General features: G+C 34.3%; 1 protein-coding gene across 1 annotated transcript in view; it reads left to right on the top strand.

Moving 5' to 3' along the window:
* Nucleotides 1-21,334, top strand: part of Ptprq (protein tyrosine phosphatase receptor type Q) — a 203,626-nt gene that overhangs the window by 98,159 nt on the left and 84,133 nt on the right. Inside the window, exons 21-26 of the mRNA XM_048358989.1 lie at nt 2,392-2,560; nt 4,545-4,835; nt 5,091-5,366; nt 5,719-5,870; nt 9,485-9,626; nt 10,463-10,732. Of these exons, the coding sequence (XP_048214946.1) occupies nt 2,392-2,560; nt 4,545-4,835; nt 5,091-5,366; nt 5,719-5,870; nt 9,485-9,626; nt 10,463-10,732 (1,300 nt within the window). The remainder of the gene's footprint in view (nt 1-2,391; nt 2,561-4,544; nt 4,836-5,090; nt 5,367-5,718; nt 5,871-9,484; nt 9,627-10,462; nt 10,733-21,334) is intronic.

Here is a 21,334-nt window from a genome sequence, read left to right as displayed (position 1 = left end):
ATATTCACACTGAATTTTTTTCTTCTTTCCTGCACTGAAAAAAAAAGGCAGTGAGAAATGGGTCTTATAATTCTAGGTCCTAGGAATGCTTTTACCTCTATACAATGTACTTCCAGCATATCACAATTATATTTTGACTATCTTTCCACATTTAAGACTCAAGTAAGAGTGTCAAGTATGGTTTCAGCATGATCTTCTAAAACTACTATTCAAACTTTGGAATATAATATGATCCAGTTTGGAATTCATCTGTTTTAGAACACGTCTTAACTTTGATTAAGTTATCTTAAGAATGCTTTTAAGTGGGACAGCTGCAAGAAGGCACATGCTAAGGATATGAAAACATACCAGAAGTGTAGCTTCATATTCCTTGACATTCATTCATGGTTTACTGTATTCCTAAAGTTAATGTTAAAATAATATGTTCACTACCAGTTTTTATATTTTAGATTGTTGGAATAGAAGAAATTCTCACAAAGAGAGCTTATTTTCTTTCTGTTCCTTCCTATTTTCATAGAACTTTGCAGCATTCTTAATGCCTTCTGTTTCAGGTATCTCTGCTTCTTGTTTTAGCTTCCTTTGCCAGATCTAACATTTTAAGAAAAATGGACACATGACACTTATCTTTCCTTTCCTTTACGTCCTTTGAACTAGTATCATACATAGGCTTAATGCCCAATAGATTTACAGTATCTACAATATTATTTATTTACAATAGGCTTACATTTCCACTACTTAGCTATCATTTTAGAATACTTCAGGATGAAGTAACCTGATCTTTTGTTGGGGAATTTAATCATCCTACTATTTAGACATTCATCTTCTTCCTCATTTCACATTAGGTTTGGAATCAGGTAGTAACTTTTCTATATTTTAATTCATACTAACTTATTTTGTTTCTTCAGTGTGCCTGGCATAATGTTGAATATTAAGAAAATATAAAATGAACTTTCATAGATTAGAAAAATATATAAGCTTTTTCTAAATACTTTATGACTATATTTTCATGAACAAAAGAGAATAAGCCTCATTTAGATAATCTGAGCCCAAAAGATGGCCGAGCAAACATAATGAACTAAGTAGATGAATGAAATAATCCTCTGACTAATTGAACTAATTTATAAATTTATTATGTGTCTTTGTATGTTAAGCCACACATTCAGCAGGAAAGATTTCTAGATGATTAAAAAGCATTCATTACTCCCTAGTCAAGAACATAATAATTAGGATAAGTCTTCTGTGAAGAATAATTATAATTTATGCAAAAATCCTCATGTAATTCATACTGCAAGTGGTATTTTATATATACCAGTTACTCCATGCATAAAGTAGATGTAAATGTACTGAAAGTAATAGAATTCATAGATCTTATTTTATGTCAGATCTTTATATGTATTTAAAGTGTCAATTTCCATAGAAGCCATCACAAAATCAAGTTAGTACTTTATTGTATCCACTTTTTTCCCCCTCAAATATAGGCAAAGGAATCTCACATTTTAATTTAATTTAATTTGATAAATTCCAGAGCTATCTTAAGTATAAACCAAAGTCAAATTGACTGATGCATGTGAAAAGAACTCATAAACTGTTTTGACTGAGTGCCAGGCAAGGCACTGGTCACTCTATGTGTGTCTTTGTGATATGATTTTAAAGCTCTCTGAGAAGTGAAAACCATTATTCTCACTTTATAGCTTACGGAAGAGAACCTTTGAGATTAGAACATTTATGCTGGGTTACTCTGTCAGGACTTGAATCTAGGCTTATGTAAATTAGAATAATTCAGATTGCCCATCAGAAATAGTCAGAACTATAAAATTACTCATATAGATTATACTTTTGTGTATAACAACGTTACCCTGTACAATCCAGTCTCTCCCTTGGCCATCGGACCTTTGTCCACAGTTCACTATTTCAACGTTTACTCTTTGCTATTTTGTATTTTGATTTGGCAGTAAAATCTGCTACCATCTATTCACATACATATATTGCTTTAATTGATGTAATAAAAATGTTCAGTGTAATTTGGACACTAATGGCTTATGCCTGTAATTCTAACTACTCAGAAGGCTGAGATTTCAGGTTTGTGGTTTGAAACCAGCCTGGACAGAAAAGTCAGTGAGACTTTTACCTCCAATAAAATAGTGAAAATTTGGAACTGAAACTGTGGCTAAAACGACTGAGTGTTCACATGGAGTGAAAATGTTTAGGAACTGGGCCCAGGCACCGAATTCAAGATGCAGGACTGGCACATACACACAAAAAGTTCAGTGCTTATCTTAAAATGTAATACATTAAACTAATAGAAGACAAGCCTTGAATAATAGTTATTTTGAAACATTCATGCATCTAAAATGCATTCTGAATTACTAAAATAATATGTTTTTTTTTCAGAATTTTACACTTCATGAAGTAACCAGTGAATTTGGCAATATTACCTTATCTGCAATAATAGATAAACTGGCAATATTCAGCCACTATACTTTTTGGTTAACAGCAAGTACTTCGGTTGGAAATGGGAATAAAAGCAGTGATATAATTCAAGTATACACAGATCAAGACAGTATGTAAATGAAAATATCAGCCTTTATTTGGATTATTTGAAAATTTTAATAATGATTTCAGAAGCTTTCTATGCTTGGGATTTGGTAGCAAAGTCTGTATTAAACCTTTTTTATTTGCTATAGGAGATTATTATGTACTTGATAAAGCACTAAAACTATTATAATAACAACAGTCTTTTTTTTTGCTAGTCCTGGGGCTTGACCTCAGGGCCTGAACACTTATCCCTATCTTCTTTTTGCTCAAGGCTAGCACTCTGCCAATTTGAGCCACAGGGTCACTTCTGGCCTTTTCTATCTCTGTGGTGCTGAGGAATTGAACCTAGGGCTTCATGTATATGAGGCAAGCACTCTTGCCACTATGCCATATTCCCAGCCCCAATAACAGTCTTTTCTCCATAAGAACTGCTACCTTTCACTCACAAAATTTCTCTTGCTTTTATTGCTTTGATGGATGTCACAGCCATCCATCCATTTATGGGCATGAAAAATACTTCTGTTAATGTGGATGGATTTTCTAATCATTGATGTTTTTGCTCATTTGCTTTAGGAACTCCTTTTTAAACATTACTGCAGCTAGTTTCTTTCCATTTTAGACTGAGTCTACATAGATTTCATTCAGCATTTTTGGCTTATTGAATTTGTGACTGGTATTCTCAAACTATCCTGTCTTAAGTCAAGACACTTTTTGCATGCAGTTAGTGCAGAATTCTTTTTGTGCTGAGTGTTAGGAAAGGGGAAGGATTTGGAGCTCTGGGCATTTTCTATATATCAGTTTTGAGACTACAGTGACAAGTGGATGGTTGCCTATTTTCCTTACGGTTGTTTCTGTCATCCTTTTGTTTTTAAAAGTTTAGTGCCTTATTTAGAAATGATATTGACCTAAACATCTATGGAATTCCAGGTTTGTTATTTGAAAATCATAAATTGATCTGTAAAATTTAGGGTAAATCAATGTTTCCTTTATTGTTGGAAAAGTCATTTACCAAAGCATACACATGAGAATATGAGAAATATGTGGAAATATGTATTTTAGGAGTCTTTAGAAAAATGTTGTAGGATAACACATGGTCAATATCATTTCATTCTCTCTTTTCTTTTTTTTAAACTTAGAATGCACTAATCCTTCTTTAAATGCAGATATCTCCAAAAAGATACCTTACCAATTTTAATAATAATAGTACTGCTCCATATGGGATTTCAAATTTACACAAATAGAATACAGTTCCAAAGGACAGCTGATATCTGAGAATTAGAACTTTTATAAATAGAAAAATTTCTTTCATTTTTTTTTTCTGTGGAGTTCATAGCCTTGGTCATTTACTTGCTAAGCAAGTTCTCTACCACACGTCATACCCAGAGCCTTTTATATTTGTTTAAAGATGGTCTCCCATAAATTTTTATCTGAGCTAGTGTTGAACCATGATTTTGCTAACCATGATCCTCCTATCTCTGCTTCTTGAGTACTAGGGAAGTAATTTTTTTTGAATACAAATGTGGGTTGGTAGTTTTATGGAGAAATTTTGTTACTGATAACCAGAAATAGTTAATAGTATTAATTGTTCTTACTACCAATACAACCTTGAGCAAGTTGATCCTGCCTCTTCATAGAACTAATAAGATTATCTTTATGAGGAAGTAAAACTATTGTTTCATTCCCAAAGTATTTAAACATATGAACATTCATATACCCATATACATACCTACTAGGTGCATACACACCATCACCCTGTTATAGAAAAAGAAAACTCCAGAAAAAAACATAACATAAATCAATTCTCATACATATGAAAGATGATAAGACATCCTTTGACAGTTTTCAAGTTTTAGAGGTTACTTAATATATGTGTTCACCACATCTGCATTTAAATAATGGAAGAGCTGATAATGTGACATACTGTTTTGATGACTATCTGAAGTTTGTGAATATAAATTGTAGTTTGAATAACTGATTATTTTTCACACTTTCCTCATCACCTATCATAGTACCTGAAGGTCTTGTGGGGAACCTGACTTATGAGTCCATTTCATCCACTGCAATAAATGTAAGCTGGTCCCCACCACCGTTGCCAAATGGTCTCGTCTTCTACTATGTTTCACTGCATTTGCAGCAAACACCTCGCCATGTGGGACCCCCAGTAGTTACATATGAAAGCAGCATGTATTTTGGTAATCTGGAAAAATACAGTGATTATATATTTAAAATCACTCCATCAACAGAAAAAGGATTCTCTGAAACCTACACTGCCCAGCTACACATCAAAACTGAAGAAGATGGTATGCTGGACAACTTTATTGCTTATTAAACAGATAATTCTTGCTGTCTTCATGTGTATTGATTTCTTCTGGAACTATGATTCTTACCTAGATTTTGTTGGTTCTCAAGTAATTGGCCTTTCCACATGCATATTGTAAATTCTACTTTTCTTCAAATTGAAGTATCATCTTATTAAAATTAGGTCCTGTTATGATTTCTTCTTTCTTAGATTAGTTTGTTTTTATTTCATTTAATATTATATTTTTCCTTTACAGTCCCAGAAACTTCACCCATCATCAACACTTTTAAAAATCTTTCCTCTACCTCAATTCTCTTATCTTGGGATCCCCCACGCAAGCCAAATGGTGCAGTAATAAGTTACGATTTGACTTTACAAGGACCACAGGGAAATGATTCTTTTATTACTGCTGATGACTATATCATACTTGAAGAGCTCTCACCATTTACATTGTATAGATTTTTTGCTGCTGCAAGAACTGTGAAAGGACTCGGTCCCTCCAGCTCTCTTTTCTTTTATACAGATGAGTCAGGTAAGCCGGACCGCACTGCTTCTCATGTGTGCAGTGTTCCAGCAGATACTCTCTCTCTCTTTCCAAGGAACAGCATGGAAAACCTAAGAATATGATTGTCCATTCGGAGCTTACTTGCCATGATTCATCGAGTTCTTGTATATTTTATTTTTATTATTTGAAGTTTCACACCATTTTCCCATATAAAGCTCCTTCGGAATTATAGTGTTCTCTGTGCCAAAACATAACTGCTTCTGATACTTGCTTCTTAAACCAAGAACTACAATTTTTTAGTATATCTTCTTAGTCACAATGCCATTTATATGCTCTAACGTTTCTATGAATACAAATTGTCTAATGTGTTTCCCTACAGTGCCCTTAGCACCTCCTCAAAATTTGACTTTGATCAACTATACTTCAGATTTGGTCTGGCTAAAATGGAGCCCAAGCCCTCTTCCAGGCGGTAATGTTAAAGTATATAATCTTAGAATTCATGACCACGAAACTGATACTGTATTTTATAAGGTAGGTTCATTGTAGCGACATATGTTTACCTTAAAGATTCAGAGACTGAATGAAAATATTTAGACATATAAAGGGGAAATTGATGGTTTTCAACTAAATAGTAATCTTTTATAAACTTTTTTTTCTACAACTTAAAGATGTTGTGGACATCATAAATACAAATTGGCCTGATTAATAAGGTGAACACTTCCTAGAACAATTTACTTCAATTTGAATCTTCTAAATATTTGCCAAGGATTTAAGAGCTACTTGTGCCATTTTGCTAATCTTGGAAAATAAGATTACATGCTGGCTTCCTTAAAACCTGTTGTACATTGTAAATATGTTTATGTGTATTGTTGAAACAAGTACTGAGTATCTTCATAACCATTTTAGAAACATTTAATAATCAATTTCTGGACTTCTGATAATTTTTCCTAATAACATATCATTCTATATTACTTGGTTTTTTTTTTTTTTTCTTGGTTCTTAGGTTTGAATACGGCTTTGCGTTTTTTGGCAAGTGCTCTTCCACTTGAACCACATCTTCAGCCCTTTGTGTTTTGGCTAATTTTTTTTTTTGGTTAGGACTTCTGTTTCTATCATTATCCTACCTAGTCTTTCAATACCTGGGCTTGTAGGTGTGAACTTCTATGTCTTTTAATATAAATGTGTATTCTTTTACTTTCAGTGGTAACTTATTTGTAACTTGAAATATTCCTTTCCTCTTCCATTTTCAGGACCCCAAATCAGTGATAAAACAGCCAAATAACTGACCCTAACAGAGTGTCTGTAATATACATGTGTGGTTACTATCATTTGATTGCCAAAATAAGTTATAGTTAACTAATGTTTATTAAAGACATTAATTTTTTTTCAAAGGCGACTGGAGCTCTGGAATATTCTTATTGTATTACAGTAAGAAAAAAGATAGAATATTAAGTTAATAATTTGTGCAAAATTAAGGGCATAATAGTTTATTAACACAGTAAATCATTTTATGCCATGGCAGCTAAAAAGCAAATAGTAAAATTTGGGCTGGGAATATGGCCTAGTGGCAAGAGTGCTTGCCTCCTACACATGAAGCTCTTGGTTCGATTCCCCAGTACCACATATATGGAAAACGGCCAGAAGGGGCACTGTGGCTCAGGTGGCAGAGTGCTAGCCTTGAGCAGGAAGAAGCCAGGGATGGTGCTCAGGCCTTGAGTCCAAGGCCCAGGACTGGCCAAAAAAAAAAAAAAAAAAGCAAATAGTAAAATCCCAAAGCACTGATTACGTTTATATTACTAGCAATAATGGCTTTCTTACTCAAGGTCAGTAGGCCATTTCAAAATCTGATATGCTGAATAGAATTTGAATTGCATTACTTCACAACATGGAAGCTGTTTCCCATAAGTGTGAGGTTATAGCAATAACAGTCAGTCTCCAACTCTATATTATCTATCTCCACATTTCTCTATTTGTATTTGCTTTGTCTGTGTGGAATATAAACGATTGCTGTGGTTATACATAGAATAACAAAAACTGAAAATCTATCAAGTATTAAAATAGCTCTGAGAAAAAAAATGGCATCATCCTTGGGTAGATTCTAATATTTTTAACTGTTCGGGATTTTTTTTCAATAGAAATTGTACAGTCGAAGTAGTTGGGGTGGAACATAAATGTAATCCCAGCACTTACTAAGCTGAGGCTGAGCTCTATAACTTCCAGGCCAGCCTGGGCTATGCAGCGAGACTCTTTATCAAAAAAAGTTATTATTCATATTTTATTGGTACCAAAAATACTGTCTTTATGCAAGAATATACTGGGCCAGGATCCACCTATTTTATGCTTCTCTTGTTGCTGGATGACAGGTATAGGCAACATTACATTCCGCTTCCCTGCTGAGTTCCATGATTTCTCTGATATAAGCCTTCCTAACCAAAATAAAAATGTATTTGTTTAATATTTGCTTTCTTCTGAATAAGCAATTGTCTATAGACTGTTAAAATAGACTTTCCTTGCTGGGTGCTGGTGGCTCACGCCTATAATCCTACTCAAGTGGCTGAGTTCTGAGGCTCACAGCTCTTATGCTCTGAGGATCGTACTAGCCTTGAGCACGATGTTCAGGGACAGCATCCAGGTCCTGAATTGAAGCCTCACAACCCCCCCCCCCAAAAAAAAACCAAATCCAATACACACACATACACACAAACACACATACACACTTTCCTTGATGGCAGGTGTCATATTTTATAAATCTTTACAATCTCCAGGTCCTCTATTATATGCTTCCTAAATAGTGTGAAAGAATGGGAGGAGGTGCTACAATCAGACCCTTAAATTGATCCTGATTTCCTAGAGATTATTTTCAAATATCTCTAATTGTAAGTACAAGAGTTAAAATCATTGTAGAAACTCTGATATTTAATTAATAATCAATATGGTTTTTATTTTGTCAGATATAAGATTCTTAACCTTGTACCATGCAAACAAACATACTCTTCCCATAAGAATAATTTGTGAACATTAAACATTTTCTTTGGTTAGGACATTTATCATTGAATGAGAAACTTTATTCTTCTTTGGTCAAATGTAATAACATTTATTTCCTTTCCTCTTTTTCCAAAAAATGTATGAAAATAAGGCTTCTTCTTTAGTCACTTTTCCCCCCAATTCCTAAGCTACAGTTTTTAACAAACAAATTTATTTATTTAGTCATGGAAGTAGATATTAAAAGGAACTAAGGTATATTCAGAAAAACTCAAACTTCAGTAACCAACCAAAAATTGGATTTTAGATTTGGAGCTTTAATTTGAGCAAATGCAGGGGAACTAATGAGTATATAATTCCACATAAAAGCCAAGCCAACAAACTGAAACAAAACAATACTCTAGTTTTTGTAAAATGGCAAGTGATTATTCTAGGCAAGGAGGATGCCCTGTTAATTCTGAGCACACCCTGTGAGGTATTTATTTTATATAATTACAATATCTGTTGAACCAGAGAATAAATATAGAAGGAATAACTTCTTTGTATTGACATAGTTTTCCACATTTTATTAGTATCAGTTAATTAAATGGGGTTCATTCTGACACATGTCCACACATGCATACATTATACTTTGATCAGACTCATCCCCTCTGTCACACTCCTCCCACCCTTCTTCCCCCCCCCCGAATCTCATTCAGCATTGTTGTTCCATGCTCACACTTGTACATAAAGTATTTTGTTTATTCACATGCTCCATTGCCCTCTCTATTCATCTTTCCCACACGTGCCCACCTCCACTGTTTTATATTCTGATCATGTTTTAATTTATACTAATTGTCCAAAGGAGATTCACAGGGCATTTTTAACTCACATATCCAAATTTGATCAGATTGACCTGCTCACTTATTCTCACCTTCCCCATCCCCACTACTTCCTATTATTCAATAACCTCAGTAGCAGTGCATTTCATTATGCCATCATCATTCACAGATGCAGTGTATTTTGATATTATTCACATCCTACTGTTGTCTTTGTCCACGTCCCTCGAACAGTTCCACATTTATTAGCATATTATGTATGTGTTTATGCATGATCTTGTGCGTGTTTACCTTTCTTCTAGTTACAAATGTGTGTTGATTACTAAGAATGTTTTTTTTTTCCAGAATATTTCAGGTTTTCAAACTGAAACCAAACTTGTTGGACTTGAACCAGTCAGCACCTACTCTGTCAGTGTGTCTGCATTTACTAAAGTTGGAAATGGCAATCAATTTAGTAATGTAGTAAAATTTACAACCCAAGAATCAGGTTAGAAAATGCTCGATACTGAATGTTTTAGACTTAATTCTTTCTCTCTCTCTTCTCCCCCCCTCCTTAACAAAGAATCATTATTTTGTATTTCACTCAATGTTAGTGTTTTAAAGTTACACTGGTCTTGTCAGAAATCATATGTATGTGTTTATAAACATATATTTACACATATTTCCCAATTTTCTTCTTGAAAGGAGAAACTTTAACAGGAAAGTATAAGAAAGTAGGCTTCTAGAACAACTATAAAAATTACCTAATGATTGACTGAGATAGCAGATACAAGATGGAAAAATAAACTATCTGCCACATCTAACAAATATAGATTTTTATGAATTATATTCAATGGCTTCTAAAAGAGATTCCTAAGCTTCTGCTTAAGAAGAACTGTACTATTAAAACAGGATCCTTAAATCAGTTATAGGTTTCCCCAGGCCTTTTGATCCTTGATGGGCTGCATTATGATGGCACCACATCTACCAAAAGATCCCAAGATAAAATATTGCTAAGATCGTTTCTTTCTGATTAAGAGGACAGGTACCAACCAGGCTACCCAATTGTTTCTAAGGATTTAAGCATATGACTGCTGCTTGCACTAAGAAACCTATATTTATTAATTGATTAAATATTGCAAGTTCTAACAAGAGAGTACAGCAAACATACCAACAACCACTTAAACACTTAAACTTACGTGACTACATAATGATAAGCTGATGTGTTAAGGTTTTATTCCATCTTTACTCCTAAACCTAATTTTACCTATCAATCACATAGTCAACCTTTAATTCGTACATGTGTATACATTTTAACATTGGGCATTCTGCTTATCTTTTAAGTTCCAGATATGGTTCAGCATGTTCAGTGTACGGCAAGTAACTGGCAGTCGATTTTAGTGAAGTGGGATCCGCCCCAAAAAGCCAATGGAATAATCACACATTATACAATAACTCTTGAAAAGAACTCTACAAAGATCTCTCCTCAAGATCACATGTATACTTTCTTAAAACTTGTGGCCAATACTTCATATGTCTTCAAAGTAAGCGCTTCAACCTCAGCTGGTGAAGGTAATGAGAGCATGTGCAACACCAGCACATTACCTGAAACAGGTAACTAGCAGAGCCAACTCACCTATCCCAAACTTATAGCATATGATGTTTAATGGCTTGCAACCTGGGTCATAGTTTCATCAATGCTATTTATAATCTTTTTGCTAACAAATAAATATTTGTTTATCTGTTCATTTATTTTTGCTTGTCCTGGGGCTTGAACTCTGGGCTTAGGCACTGTTCCTGAGCTCTGCCACTTGAGCCACAGAACCACTTCTAGCTTTTTCTGAGTAGCTTATTGGAGATAAAATCTCAAAGGCTTTCCTGCCCAGGCTGACTTCAAACCATGATCATCAGATCTCAGCCTCCTAAGTAGCTAGGATTACAAGCATGAACCATGGGAATATAGCTTATATTAATTAAAAGATGGAAAGTATGTATTAAAATGCATTTAGTCCTTAGCTGATACCTATCAGCTGTGTAGTGCCATGGCCCTTCTTCACAACTTTGGGGGATTGGAAGGAAACAAAAAGAGAAATAAGTTTTATCATGTTTCTACTAATACCGAATTATCATTTATTGAAGTATATTTTGTCATAGCATAAAGGAAGGGAAGAACATATAGGCTTTTCAGTATATAACTTTTTTTCTTACTTATTTTCATGACATTTCCATGGTTCCTTAGGCTTTTGGGGCTATAGTATCAGATTCATTCATATCTGTTTTCTTTTCTTATACTTATTTTTTTCTTTCAAACTATTTGAGCCAAACTCTACACTACAAAAAGAGACTCTTTCCTGCCTAACAGTGCTTTTTATTAGAAGCCTCTTACTTTCTCCTATATTCTGCCAGCTCATGAAAGTTCAAACTTGACTATTTCCTAATAACATATGTCTATAGTTCTTGGATCTAATAAGTAAACGTGCAGTCACTTCTGATCAGCTGATGCCGATTTTCATGAATAATATCCAGTGCCTTCTAAAAGAAGTGTCTAAGTTTATTCCAAAGTAATTCCAAAGTAATGGGTTACTGAGATATGTGTGGTGGCTCAAGCCTGCAATCCTAGCTCCTCAGGAAGCTGACATCTGAGGATCCTGGCTCAAAGCCAGTCTGGGTAGGAAAGTCAAGGACACACTTATCTCTAATTAAGCACCAAAAAATCCAGAAGTGTATCTCAACTGGTAGAGTAGTAACGTGAGCAATAAAGCTCAGGAATGGCTTAGGCCCTTAGTTCAAGCCCTATGACCAGTATAAACAAAACAAAACGAAACAAAACAAAGACTCCTTTATTTTGGAAACATATTTTAACCTTACCTTGCTACCCCCAACCTACCATAGTCTTGTGAAATCTGCTTCTAATTTTCCTCTTTTTTTTTGTTTATTTTTTCTGGATTGCAAATCTAGAACTTTCAAGCACAGCCTGCTCTTTCTCTTGTTTCAGATCTAGCTTAACAGGCCTTCTCCCTCTTCTCTCTTTCTAGTGCAATGTTTTGTTAAGCCTGCAGGAATGGCAGGCAGCATTTTGGCACCATCTCGTGCTTCTTAGGTCTCTCAAAGGATGTCATTGCCAGTCATCACTCAGGAGGATTCTGAAGAGCCAGCTCTGCTTTGTCCTGTCTGTTGCCTGGCAATATATTTAGGACAAAACACCAGAAATAGTCCTACCTTATGTAGCTATGAATTCATCTTTTGTATCTTTGCCAGCTGCTTATCATCTTTTACACGACTCTTGCTAAAGCTTTGCCCATCTTTCATTAAAATTTTTTTTGCTCCATTTCTAAAGCCAGTCTACCTTCTCTCTCATAGTTAAGGTTATTAATAACAACAAATGTATTGATTTTTTTCTCTTTCCCATCAATTTTTTACTTATCCTTTTCATGCACTCTAGATGTACCCCCCCAGGATGTCATTGCCTTTTGTCTTTTATGTATGTGAATTCTCATTTTAATTCAGTTACAGATCTCTTCTAGAATGATACTCATTTAATTATTCTACTGTCTCTTGCACTGTAAGCACTTTCAATTTTCTGCCTCTTTCATATGTACACAAAGTTGGAAACTTTAAGCAGAGGATCTGTTTCTTACAAGATTTTTTTTTTACTATCTCTCCTATGTGAAATCAGATCTTATCAATTGGCTTCTTGCTATGGCTCTTGGTTTGGCCCATTTTTGTAGACTTGACTGCCACCATAATGTGTTAGAGTCATTATGCCCTGTGATAAAGTCTTCATTATTCCTATACGCTTAATAATCCAACCTGCCATTCAGTCCCATCTTTCCACCAACTCACCAACTAATTGAATTGATTACAACATGCAATTTATGATACAGTTGAAATCTGTTATCTGAAAAGTAGAATTATTGGGTATCTGAAACTCAAAGGTGATAATGAAAGGTAGAATATGTAAGAGGCCACTTATACTTTTCTATGTGCTTTACTTATACTCATTGTCCACAACATATATTCCAGAATTTATCACTAGTTAAAATTTGTCCGGTGGATTTCATTTTACATCTTAGAGAAACATACTATACCCACCATAGAGTAGTCATTGGTGAGATTCTCTTCCTTAAATTTACCTAGCACATTTCACCAATAAATTGCTTTACTTCTTTACATTGTATTCTTCTTCCATTCTATGTCACAGACAATTTTATCCATTCTTCAAAGCCCTCAACTGTGAAGCCTTAATGACAGCCTTCGGTGGCATGATATACTTTAAAAGATAGGTTCTTAGGCTCTGTTCTAGGCTTTCTGAGTCATAGCTTTGAGTAGTTTCAAGTCTACATATTTCTAAGTATTTTTTAGGTGTTTCTGATACTCTATGTTTAGGGAATAGGAGTAGATCACCACAGAACCACTGAGGACAGGCAAACAATACCAGACAAGCTTACCAAGATATGACAGATGTTTCCTTAGTGAGAGGGCAGCAGATCATTGATATATGGAGTCAAAGAGAAGAAAAATATGCTCACATCTAGGTATGGACTCTGCACCAGGGTAGATAACACCAGGGGACATGGTTTTGACGGAACCACATAGGAATCTTGAGTCTCAGAAAACTAACAAGCAAAAGACAGGAAAATAATTCTGAAGGAAGTGAGAGGTTCAGACCTCTAAAACCAGGCAGAAAACTTATTACTTAGCACACTGGTATTGAGAACAATGCTCAATCAAAGGAAAAAGCAGGTACTCAGTAGAACTAAGGCACATGGTAGACATGTGCATTGCATGTAGACCTACTTGAATTTATGGTTCTGATATATATGTATATGCACATATATATGTATATGCACATTAGTAGTAGGTTAGCTGTAGGTAACACTAACTAAGCTGAAAATTTGGGAACCACTGAATTCAGCTGTGATTCTTTGCCTGTAGGGACTATATCTTGTTCCTGTTTCATCCACTATTTCTGACAGAAAGCATTAGGCATTTATAGATAAGTAAATTCTTATAGAAGAAAGAAATGAATTATTGCCTTCTAAAATTATTTTTCATAATTTTCTAAATTATTTTTCATAAAACTTATTGCTCAATTACCAGGTATCATTTTCAAACATCTACCAAGAAAAATGAGAAATATTTTCTCACAGGCCAAAGTAAAAATTCTTTTATTAAGGAGAATCATTCATATGAAACCTTAAGTATTGATTTCTGCTTTAAATTTGTTTCATCTTTAAAAATAAGTGGTAAGGATAGTATATAATTATATTTGTGAATACATTACTTAGTAGTTTCATAATTTGCTCTTACTTACATGAATTTTTTGCTGATGAGAGGATTCGTTGTTCAGAATGGAAGCAGTATTAGGGCTGTTGCAAATGCTAATTTATGGAGGTCTAAGATTAGTCACAGTGTATAGCCTTCTGAGTCACTGACTCTGTACTTATTTCTGACATAAAGGAAAGTCAGATTTGGCTCACTTGCTCACTGCCTGGTGTTTGACCTTAACATTCCTTTCAGGGATTATTGGGTGTATTTTTCAAGGTAAAGTTGGTCAAATGTGGACAGAGCTAAATATGCAACATGACTGAATTTATGGGGAGATTATAGTGTTTGGAGTCCAATCTGCTTCCATTATCGGAGTGAATCATATTGGAATAGGGTAGTAAAGATGAAGGGCCTCAAAGTTGGTACTTTTAACACCATTCTATGTCAAAATATGTATGTACTCATAATAGAGAACCAAGTGGCAGGTCAGTGTGCACACATGACTTAGCTCTTACAGCCCTGAACTGGCACAAAATGCATACACCTATCCCAAATTGCTACCAAATCTAGTTAATGTCTTGGTTTAGTATTGAGATTTAAAATGCTGATATTTCATGAAAGATAAGTTATTCCACAATTTGTAATTAAAACTGAAAAATAAACTATAGCCACCACATGCCAACAACTTGATTGAGGGGAAGTAAAAATCTACAGCTGTGATTTTTCAGGAGCATTCTTTTAAGCAGTGATTTCTTTTCCTTTTTGTTCAACGAGGATTGCCACACATAGGCAGGGAGGCTTGGAAAACCCACTGAGCTTGCAATATATTGATTGTAACTGTAATGGGCTGGGAATGTGTTCAACTTCTCTTTTTCTTTCTATTCCTCTTTTCTTAAATATCCTGGTATTGTATAACAGCATATATCTAGCTCTGGTCACCATGCACATATATATATATATACACATATATTCCCCCCCTGGCCCCCCCTCCCCACGCTGGAACTGGTCTTGGAACTCAGGGAAATTGCTGTAAAGCGTGAACCTTACTACTCAGCCCTTTTTGCTCTAGCTACTATTGAGAAAGGATCTCAATTATTACCTGGGCCAGCCTGGATTGAGATCCTACTGATCACACTGGCAGCCATAGCTGCAGTGTGCATTACCACACTCAGCTTTTTCAATTGAGATGAGGATCTTGAGAACTTTCTGGCCATATTATAATCAAAGTGACAGCTGAATCCGTATTGGTAAGGCCTCATTTCATTTTTTTTCATAGATGGCCCTTTCTCACTGGGTCCCCACATAGTGTGAGTGTGAAGGAGGCTCTGTAAGGTCTCTTATAGGGCACTAATGCCCTTCATGAGGAATTTGCTCTCATGATCTAATCTACTCACAAATGCTCCAGCTCCTAATACCATCACATAGGTGATTAGTCTTCTATGCATGAAGTTTGAGAGTATACAAAAATTCAGATATTGCTGGGTGCTGGTGGCTCACGCCTCTATTCCTAGCTACTCAGGAGGCTAAAATGTGTGGGTTAAGGTTCTAAGCCTTCCTGGGAAGACATATATGAGAGCTACCCCTCTCATAAAGGTACTAGCCTTGGAAATAAACCTGAGTACACAGGCTCTGAGTACAAGCCTCAGTACTGGCACACACACGCACACACACACGCACACACACATACACAGAGAATTCAAATCATATTAATTTCCATCGTTATCATGCTACAATTGTGTTGGGGGCTGGGTATATGGCGTAGTGGTGAAGTGTTCATCTCATATACATGAAGCCCTGGGTTTGATTCCTCAGCACCACATATATAGAAAAAGCCAGAAGTGGTGCTGTGGCTCAAGTGGTAGAGTGCTAGCCTTGAGCAAAAAAGAAGCCAGAGACAGTGCGTAGGCACTGAGTTCAAGCCCCAGGACTGGAAAAAAAAACACCCAAAACCAAAACAAAACAAAACACACTACAGGAGTGTTATGGAATAGGAAAGTTATTTCATCATAATAATTGTCTAATAAATATTTAATAATAATTATTAATATTAAATTAACCAAATCGATATAGATTTAAAGTTAGGAAAGCTAATTTCTAGTTTCAAAGCTATGATTAACCTATAAAATGGGAATAACTTGACTTAGTATGATAACATTGATACTAGGATTCTGAGGCCTTGCTAGGCAGTGTTTAAAGTTCCAATATTCATACCCCATATTTTTGTTCTCTTATACAGGGTCCAAAATCATACTATTTGAGAACTCAAAATAATCTCAGACAAAAATTATGAATTATACATTTAAAACTCTTTTAAAATGCAATTTCTTAAAAATGAATTGGAGTTGCTTTGCACAATTTTCCTTGACTACATTGGTGTTGCAAGACCTCTCATTAAGTGGACCCCAGGCAGCCGCTCTACCTCATCCAAGCTCCAGCTAAAGCCAGCTGCTCTTCAAGCAGTGATTTTATTAACTTATTTAGGAACTGAAGCATATCTTATTACCCTATTTTCCATTCCTTTCCAATGCAGCTGTAGCAGATACTTTTCACAACAGCCTTACATATCAACCTCCTCCCTTACTTTTTCTTGTTCTGTTTTACATCCCCTTTTATGTATATATGTGTGCATGCAAAAATTATCTTCTTGCTTTCTGGTAATATATTACTTGAGATCTTCAGGAATGAGCCAGTTTGCATAAAATTATAAACTTCATGGAAGACATTTACTAATGGTATAAACATTCTGATATGCAGAATAAATGAATTTTAATGACATCATTTCTTAAGTAATATCAAATTAATTTAGACCATATTTTAATCCAATTAAGTGAAAATATGAACTATGTGAACAGGGAGATTGTGCTAATTTTTTCCTTTTCAAAGCTTAGTAAGTGACAGTTTGTTTCATTGCTTGCAAAATGTAATGTTGAAGAGGAAGCTATTTTTAAAATATAATTATTCATAAGTAGCACTCATTGTTAGAGCAAGTTATCTTTTATTTAAATTTAAAAGATAGTATTTCTTAATATGTTAATGAGTTATTCAAATTTGAATTTTTACTACATACTTAGTATACATTTAATAAATCAAACCATTGGTTCTAAGCCTGGATGCATGTTTATGAAGAATTTCTACCTTAAAAGTAAGTTACAATATTAGAAAAAAATAAATATTAGTTCATATGTGTCATATTTATCAACTCTGTACCACTAAAAGGTGCACTAAAAACTAATATTCCAATTTCCAGAGGGTTGTTCATTACTATATTAGCCATTTTATATCAGTGTACAGAAAACAGTGAACCATTTTATAACTTTTCAACTACAAGCACATTAATTGAATTGCTATTTCATCATTGCTATTTACAAGATACCCAATGTTTTAAAAGTTTAGACTTAAATTTAATACTAGTTTTTAATTTATGGAGATAGAATGTTTGTGTTTAAATGTGTAAGGTGTAGTCTGTTAAAATGAGATAGGAAGTATCTTTAGGAATTTTGTCTGCAAATTAATAGCTACCAAATGTTATAAGACAGTAGTTCACATAACTCAAGCTTCTTTTCTAGTACAGATAGATGAGAAATACAGTAAGGCCCATGATTTTTTTTTCTACTAAAAGAGTAGATTCATAGGATATAAATCACTGCCTATTAAAGTTTATATATAAATGAATAACTTGTGACTTACCTTGAGTATTGTCGCTTCATTTTATAGGAAAATCTTTTTCTTTACATATTTTTATATTTAATGGTTATAAGAAATTTATATAGATAGAAATGCACAGAAATTAAGGGTAAAGTTCTCAAAGATTCATATATGTGACTCTCAAAGATTCACAGCTACACACTCTCGAATCAACAGATAGACTGTTTCTATTTTCTGTAGAAATTTCTCTGGGATATTCCTTAGGCAACTACTGTTCTGAGTCCAAAACAAATTCCTTTCTATTGTTATAAAGCTGTATAGAGCCTTATATATATAGTCTGTTTCTTTCAATGTAATCGTCAAATTCATATTTTTAGATTTCAATCTCCTTTTATTTTGAAATAATTTTCCCTCATATAAGCATTTATATCTATTTGTTTTAATGAATATATGTGTTGTTTTATATGAAGAATTGCAAAAGTACTAAGATATTTTGTACAAATCTTACTGTGTGTGTGAAATTACTAGGTCATAAACTAGATATGTATGTAATACTTCATTCTTTATTCATCAATCATGTTCATCATTAATCTCCTCATGATTAGTGGTAACTATGTGATTATTAGATTCATATATAGGAAACCCTTGGAAAGTACAGTAGGATCATGAAAATGACTCCATAAGCTGAATTTGTGCACAGCAATTTTCATAAGCAATGGGGAAAATTGTAATTGATTTTTCATCTTCAACATTTGTTTACCACTTTAAAAAAAGCTTTAGGTTGTGGGCTGGGGATATGGCCTAGTGGCAAGAGTGCCTGCCTCGGATACACGAGGCCCTAGGTTCGATTCCCCAGCACCACATATACAGAAAACGGCCAGAAGTGGCGCTGTGGCTCAAGTGGCAGAGTGCTAGCTAGCCTTGAGCGGGAAGAAGCCAGGGACAGTGCTCAGGCCCTGAGTCCAAGGCCCAGGACTGGCAAAAAAAAAAAAAAAAAAAAAAGCTTTAGGTACAAAAACTGAATCTTTTATTTGTGTTGCTGAATTGTTACACTTCAAATTTGGCCCAGCATCCAACCAAGCACAACATCGTTAGTGCTTTTTCATGTTAGAAAATTCCTGCAAGCTTTCCTCCTGTGATTTTGTTCATACTACTTCTTGCAGGATCTTTCTTCATCTGCTTTCTCACAACCACTTACTCTGTAGCTTGTCTTCACTAACTTTCTCTTCATGAATAGCAGCAGTGTCAACATTCCCATGGCCAGCCATTTCTTCTAAAATTCGGTTTCACATTTACTTTGAGCAATTTCGTGTTGGTTACTTTGCTCCCATCTTTGTTAGCTAGTATGGCACCTCAGCCCATCATTGAGAGACAGGAAGCAACATAATTGCACAAATGACCACCTGTTTAACTAAGTAACAAATGTGCAATCATTAGCAATGCTAGTCAGAAAGGAAAAATTGATTGCTTAATGGTTTTAACCTATAACTGAAGTACTAATTATGTGAATGGAAGTGCTAACAGTATAGTCTACTTCATAAAATAAATTCATAGTTAATGTGCCATGGTAACAAATTTGAACCTTGTGTGGGAGGACAAGTGTTACTTAATTAGACCATAGTAACAGAAATTCAAACCCATTGGAATTTATAAAGGAAGGATTATCTTATTTGGGTAAGTTTCTGTTCAAATCTTTAACACATTTTGGCCTCAATTAATTGCTGTTTTCATATTGAGCTATAGGAGTCTTACAAATTATGGTTGGAAGTCCTTTGTGTTAGTTTTCTGTCACTGTAACCAATATCTGAGATAAACAACTTAAATGAGAAAAGATATGTATACATAATACATATCTTATTACAAATATATTATGTGTTTTCTTAATAGCTTGCCTTTCTGTTTACTCAGTGGTACCTGGGATGAAAATATGATTTTAATTTTAGTGAAATCTAAATTACAAATTTTAATCTCACATGAGTAACTTTATGTGTGTTACCTAAAAAAATCATTGGTTCCTTGGAGGTTTGAAAGATATAATCTTGTATTTATTCTAGAAATTGTATAGACTGAGTTGACTTATTTCTCTGATTCATATCAAATTTTGTGTTTTATAAAAAAGGTATCATTCAAATTTCATTTTTATACATTTACCAAAACTATCTAGAAAGTATTTGTTCAAATAAATTCTTTCCCCTGTAATTTCATTGGAAGTTTTGTTAAAAATAACTTGACCCTATCACTTCAATCTATTTTTGGAAAGTATTTTTATTCACTGGTTTATTTGTGTACCATTTGATCATACCACTGATTTTTACAATTTTAAGTAAGTTTTGAAGTGAGACAGTGTCAAATTACAAATGTGTTCCTTTCCAAACATGTGGCTACTTTTTAAATTTCCAAATTAATTTCATAATGAAAATTTGGCATGTATATGAATGTAGAGAGAACTGATTATCAGTACCGAATTATCAGTGAACTTGTATTGTCATCTTTCAGGTTTTCAGCAGAGTTTTTTAGGTTTCAGTGAAGGAGTTTTGCATGAGTCTTATTTAAGTTATGTTTATTTATTATTATAGTACTTCAAAATAGATTTTTTGTTATTAATTTGATGCAAATTTAAGAAATAATTGATTTTTATGTTAGTATTCTCCAAAATTGATAAAGTCATTTCTCAGGCATAGAAGGTATTAAAGATCTATTTCTGTAGAATTTTCAATCTTAAAAATATGTGTTCTACAACTAAAAGTTTTTTGTCTTTGCTTTTTAACTCTGTGACTTTTTTTTTCTTATTTCATTATGCTGAATAGTCTTTTAACTCAGGATAAATGAACGTAGTAAAAGCTGATGTTGGGGCTGGGAATATGGCCTAGTGGCAAGAGTGCTTGCCTCGAAGCCCTGGGTTCGATTCCCCAGCACCACATGTATAGAAAACAACCAGAAGTGGCGCTATGGCTCAAGTGGTAGAGTGCTAGCCTTGAGCAAAAAGAAGCCAGAGACAGTGCTCAGGCCCTGAGTTCAAGGCCCAGGACTGCCAAAAAAAAAAAAAAAAGCTGATGTTGTTTTCTTGTTGCTGGTAGAGGGTTTGTCCTCAATCATTTTGTTTCAATGTAAAGTTTTTGATAAACTGAAAAAGGATTTAAAAAAAAAGACATTTCTGGGAGGGTTTCTTTTTGAATGAATTTTAAATTTTTTCACTTCCTGAATTTTTTAAAGTAGCTTTTTTTCTTTCTAATTCTGGTTCTTAACATGAATTCTATCTACATTTCCTCTCAGTGTTTGGTTTTGTGGTTGGTTAGATTTGTT

The sequence above is a fragment of the Perognathus longimembris genome, chromosome 1 (assembly GCF_023159225.1).
Source record: "Perognathus longimembris pacificus isolate PPM17 chromosome 1, ASM2315922v1, whole genome shotgun sequence".
Classification (NCBI taxonomy): domain Eukaryota; kingdom Metazoa; phylum Chordata; class Mammalia; order Rodentia; family Heteromyidae; genus Perognathus; species Perognathus longimembris.
This window is presented reverse-complemented; position numbering and strand designations above follow the sequence as displayed.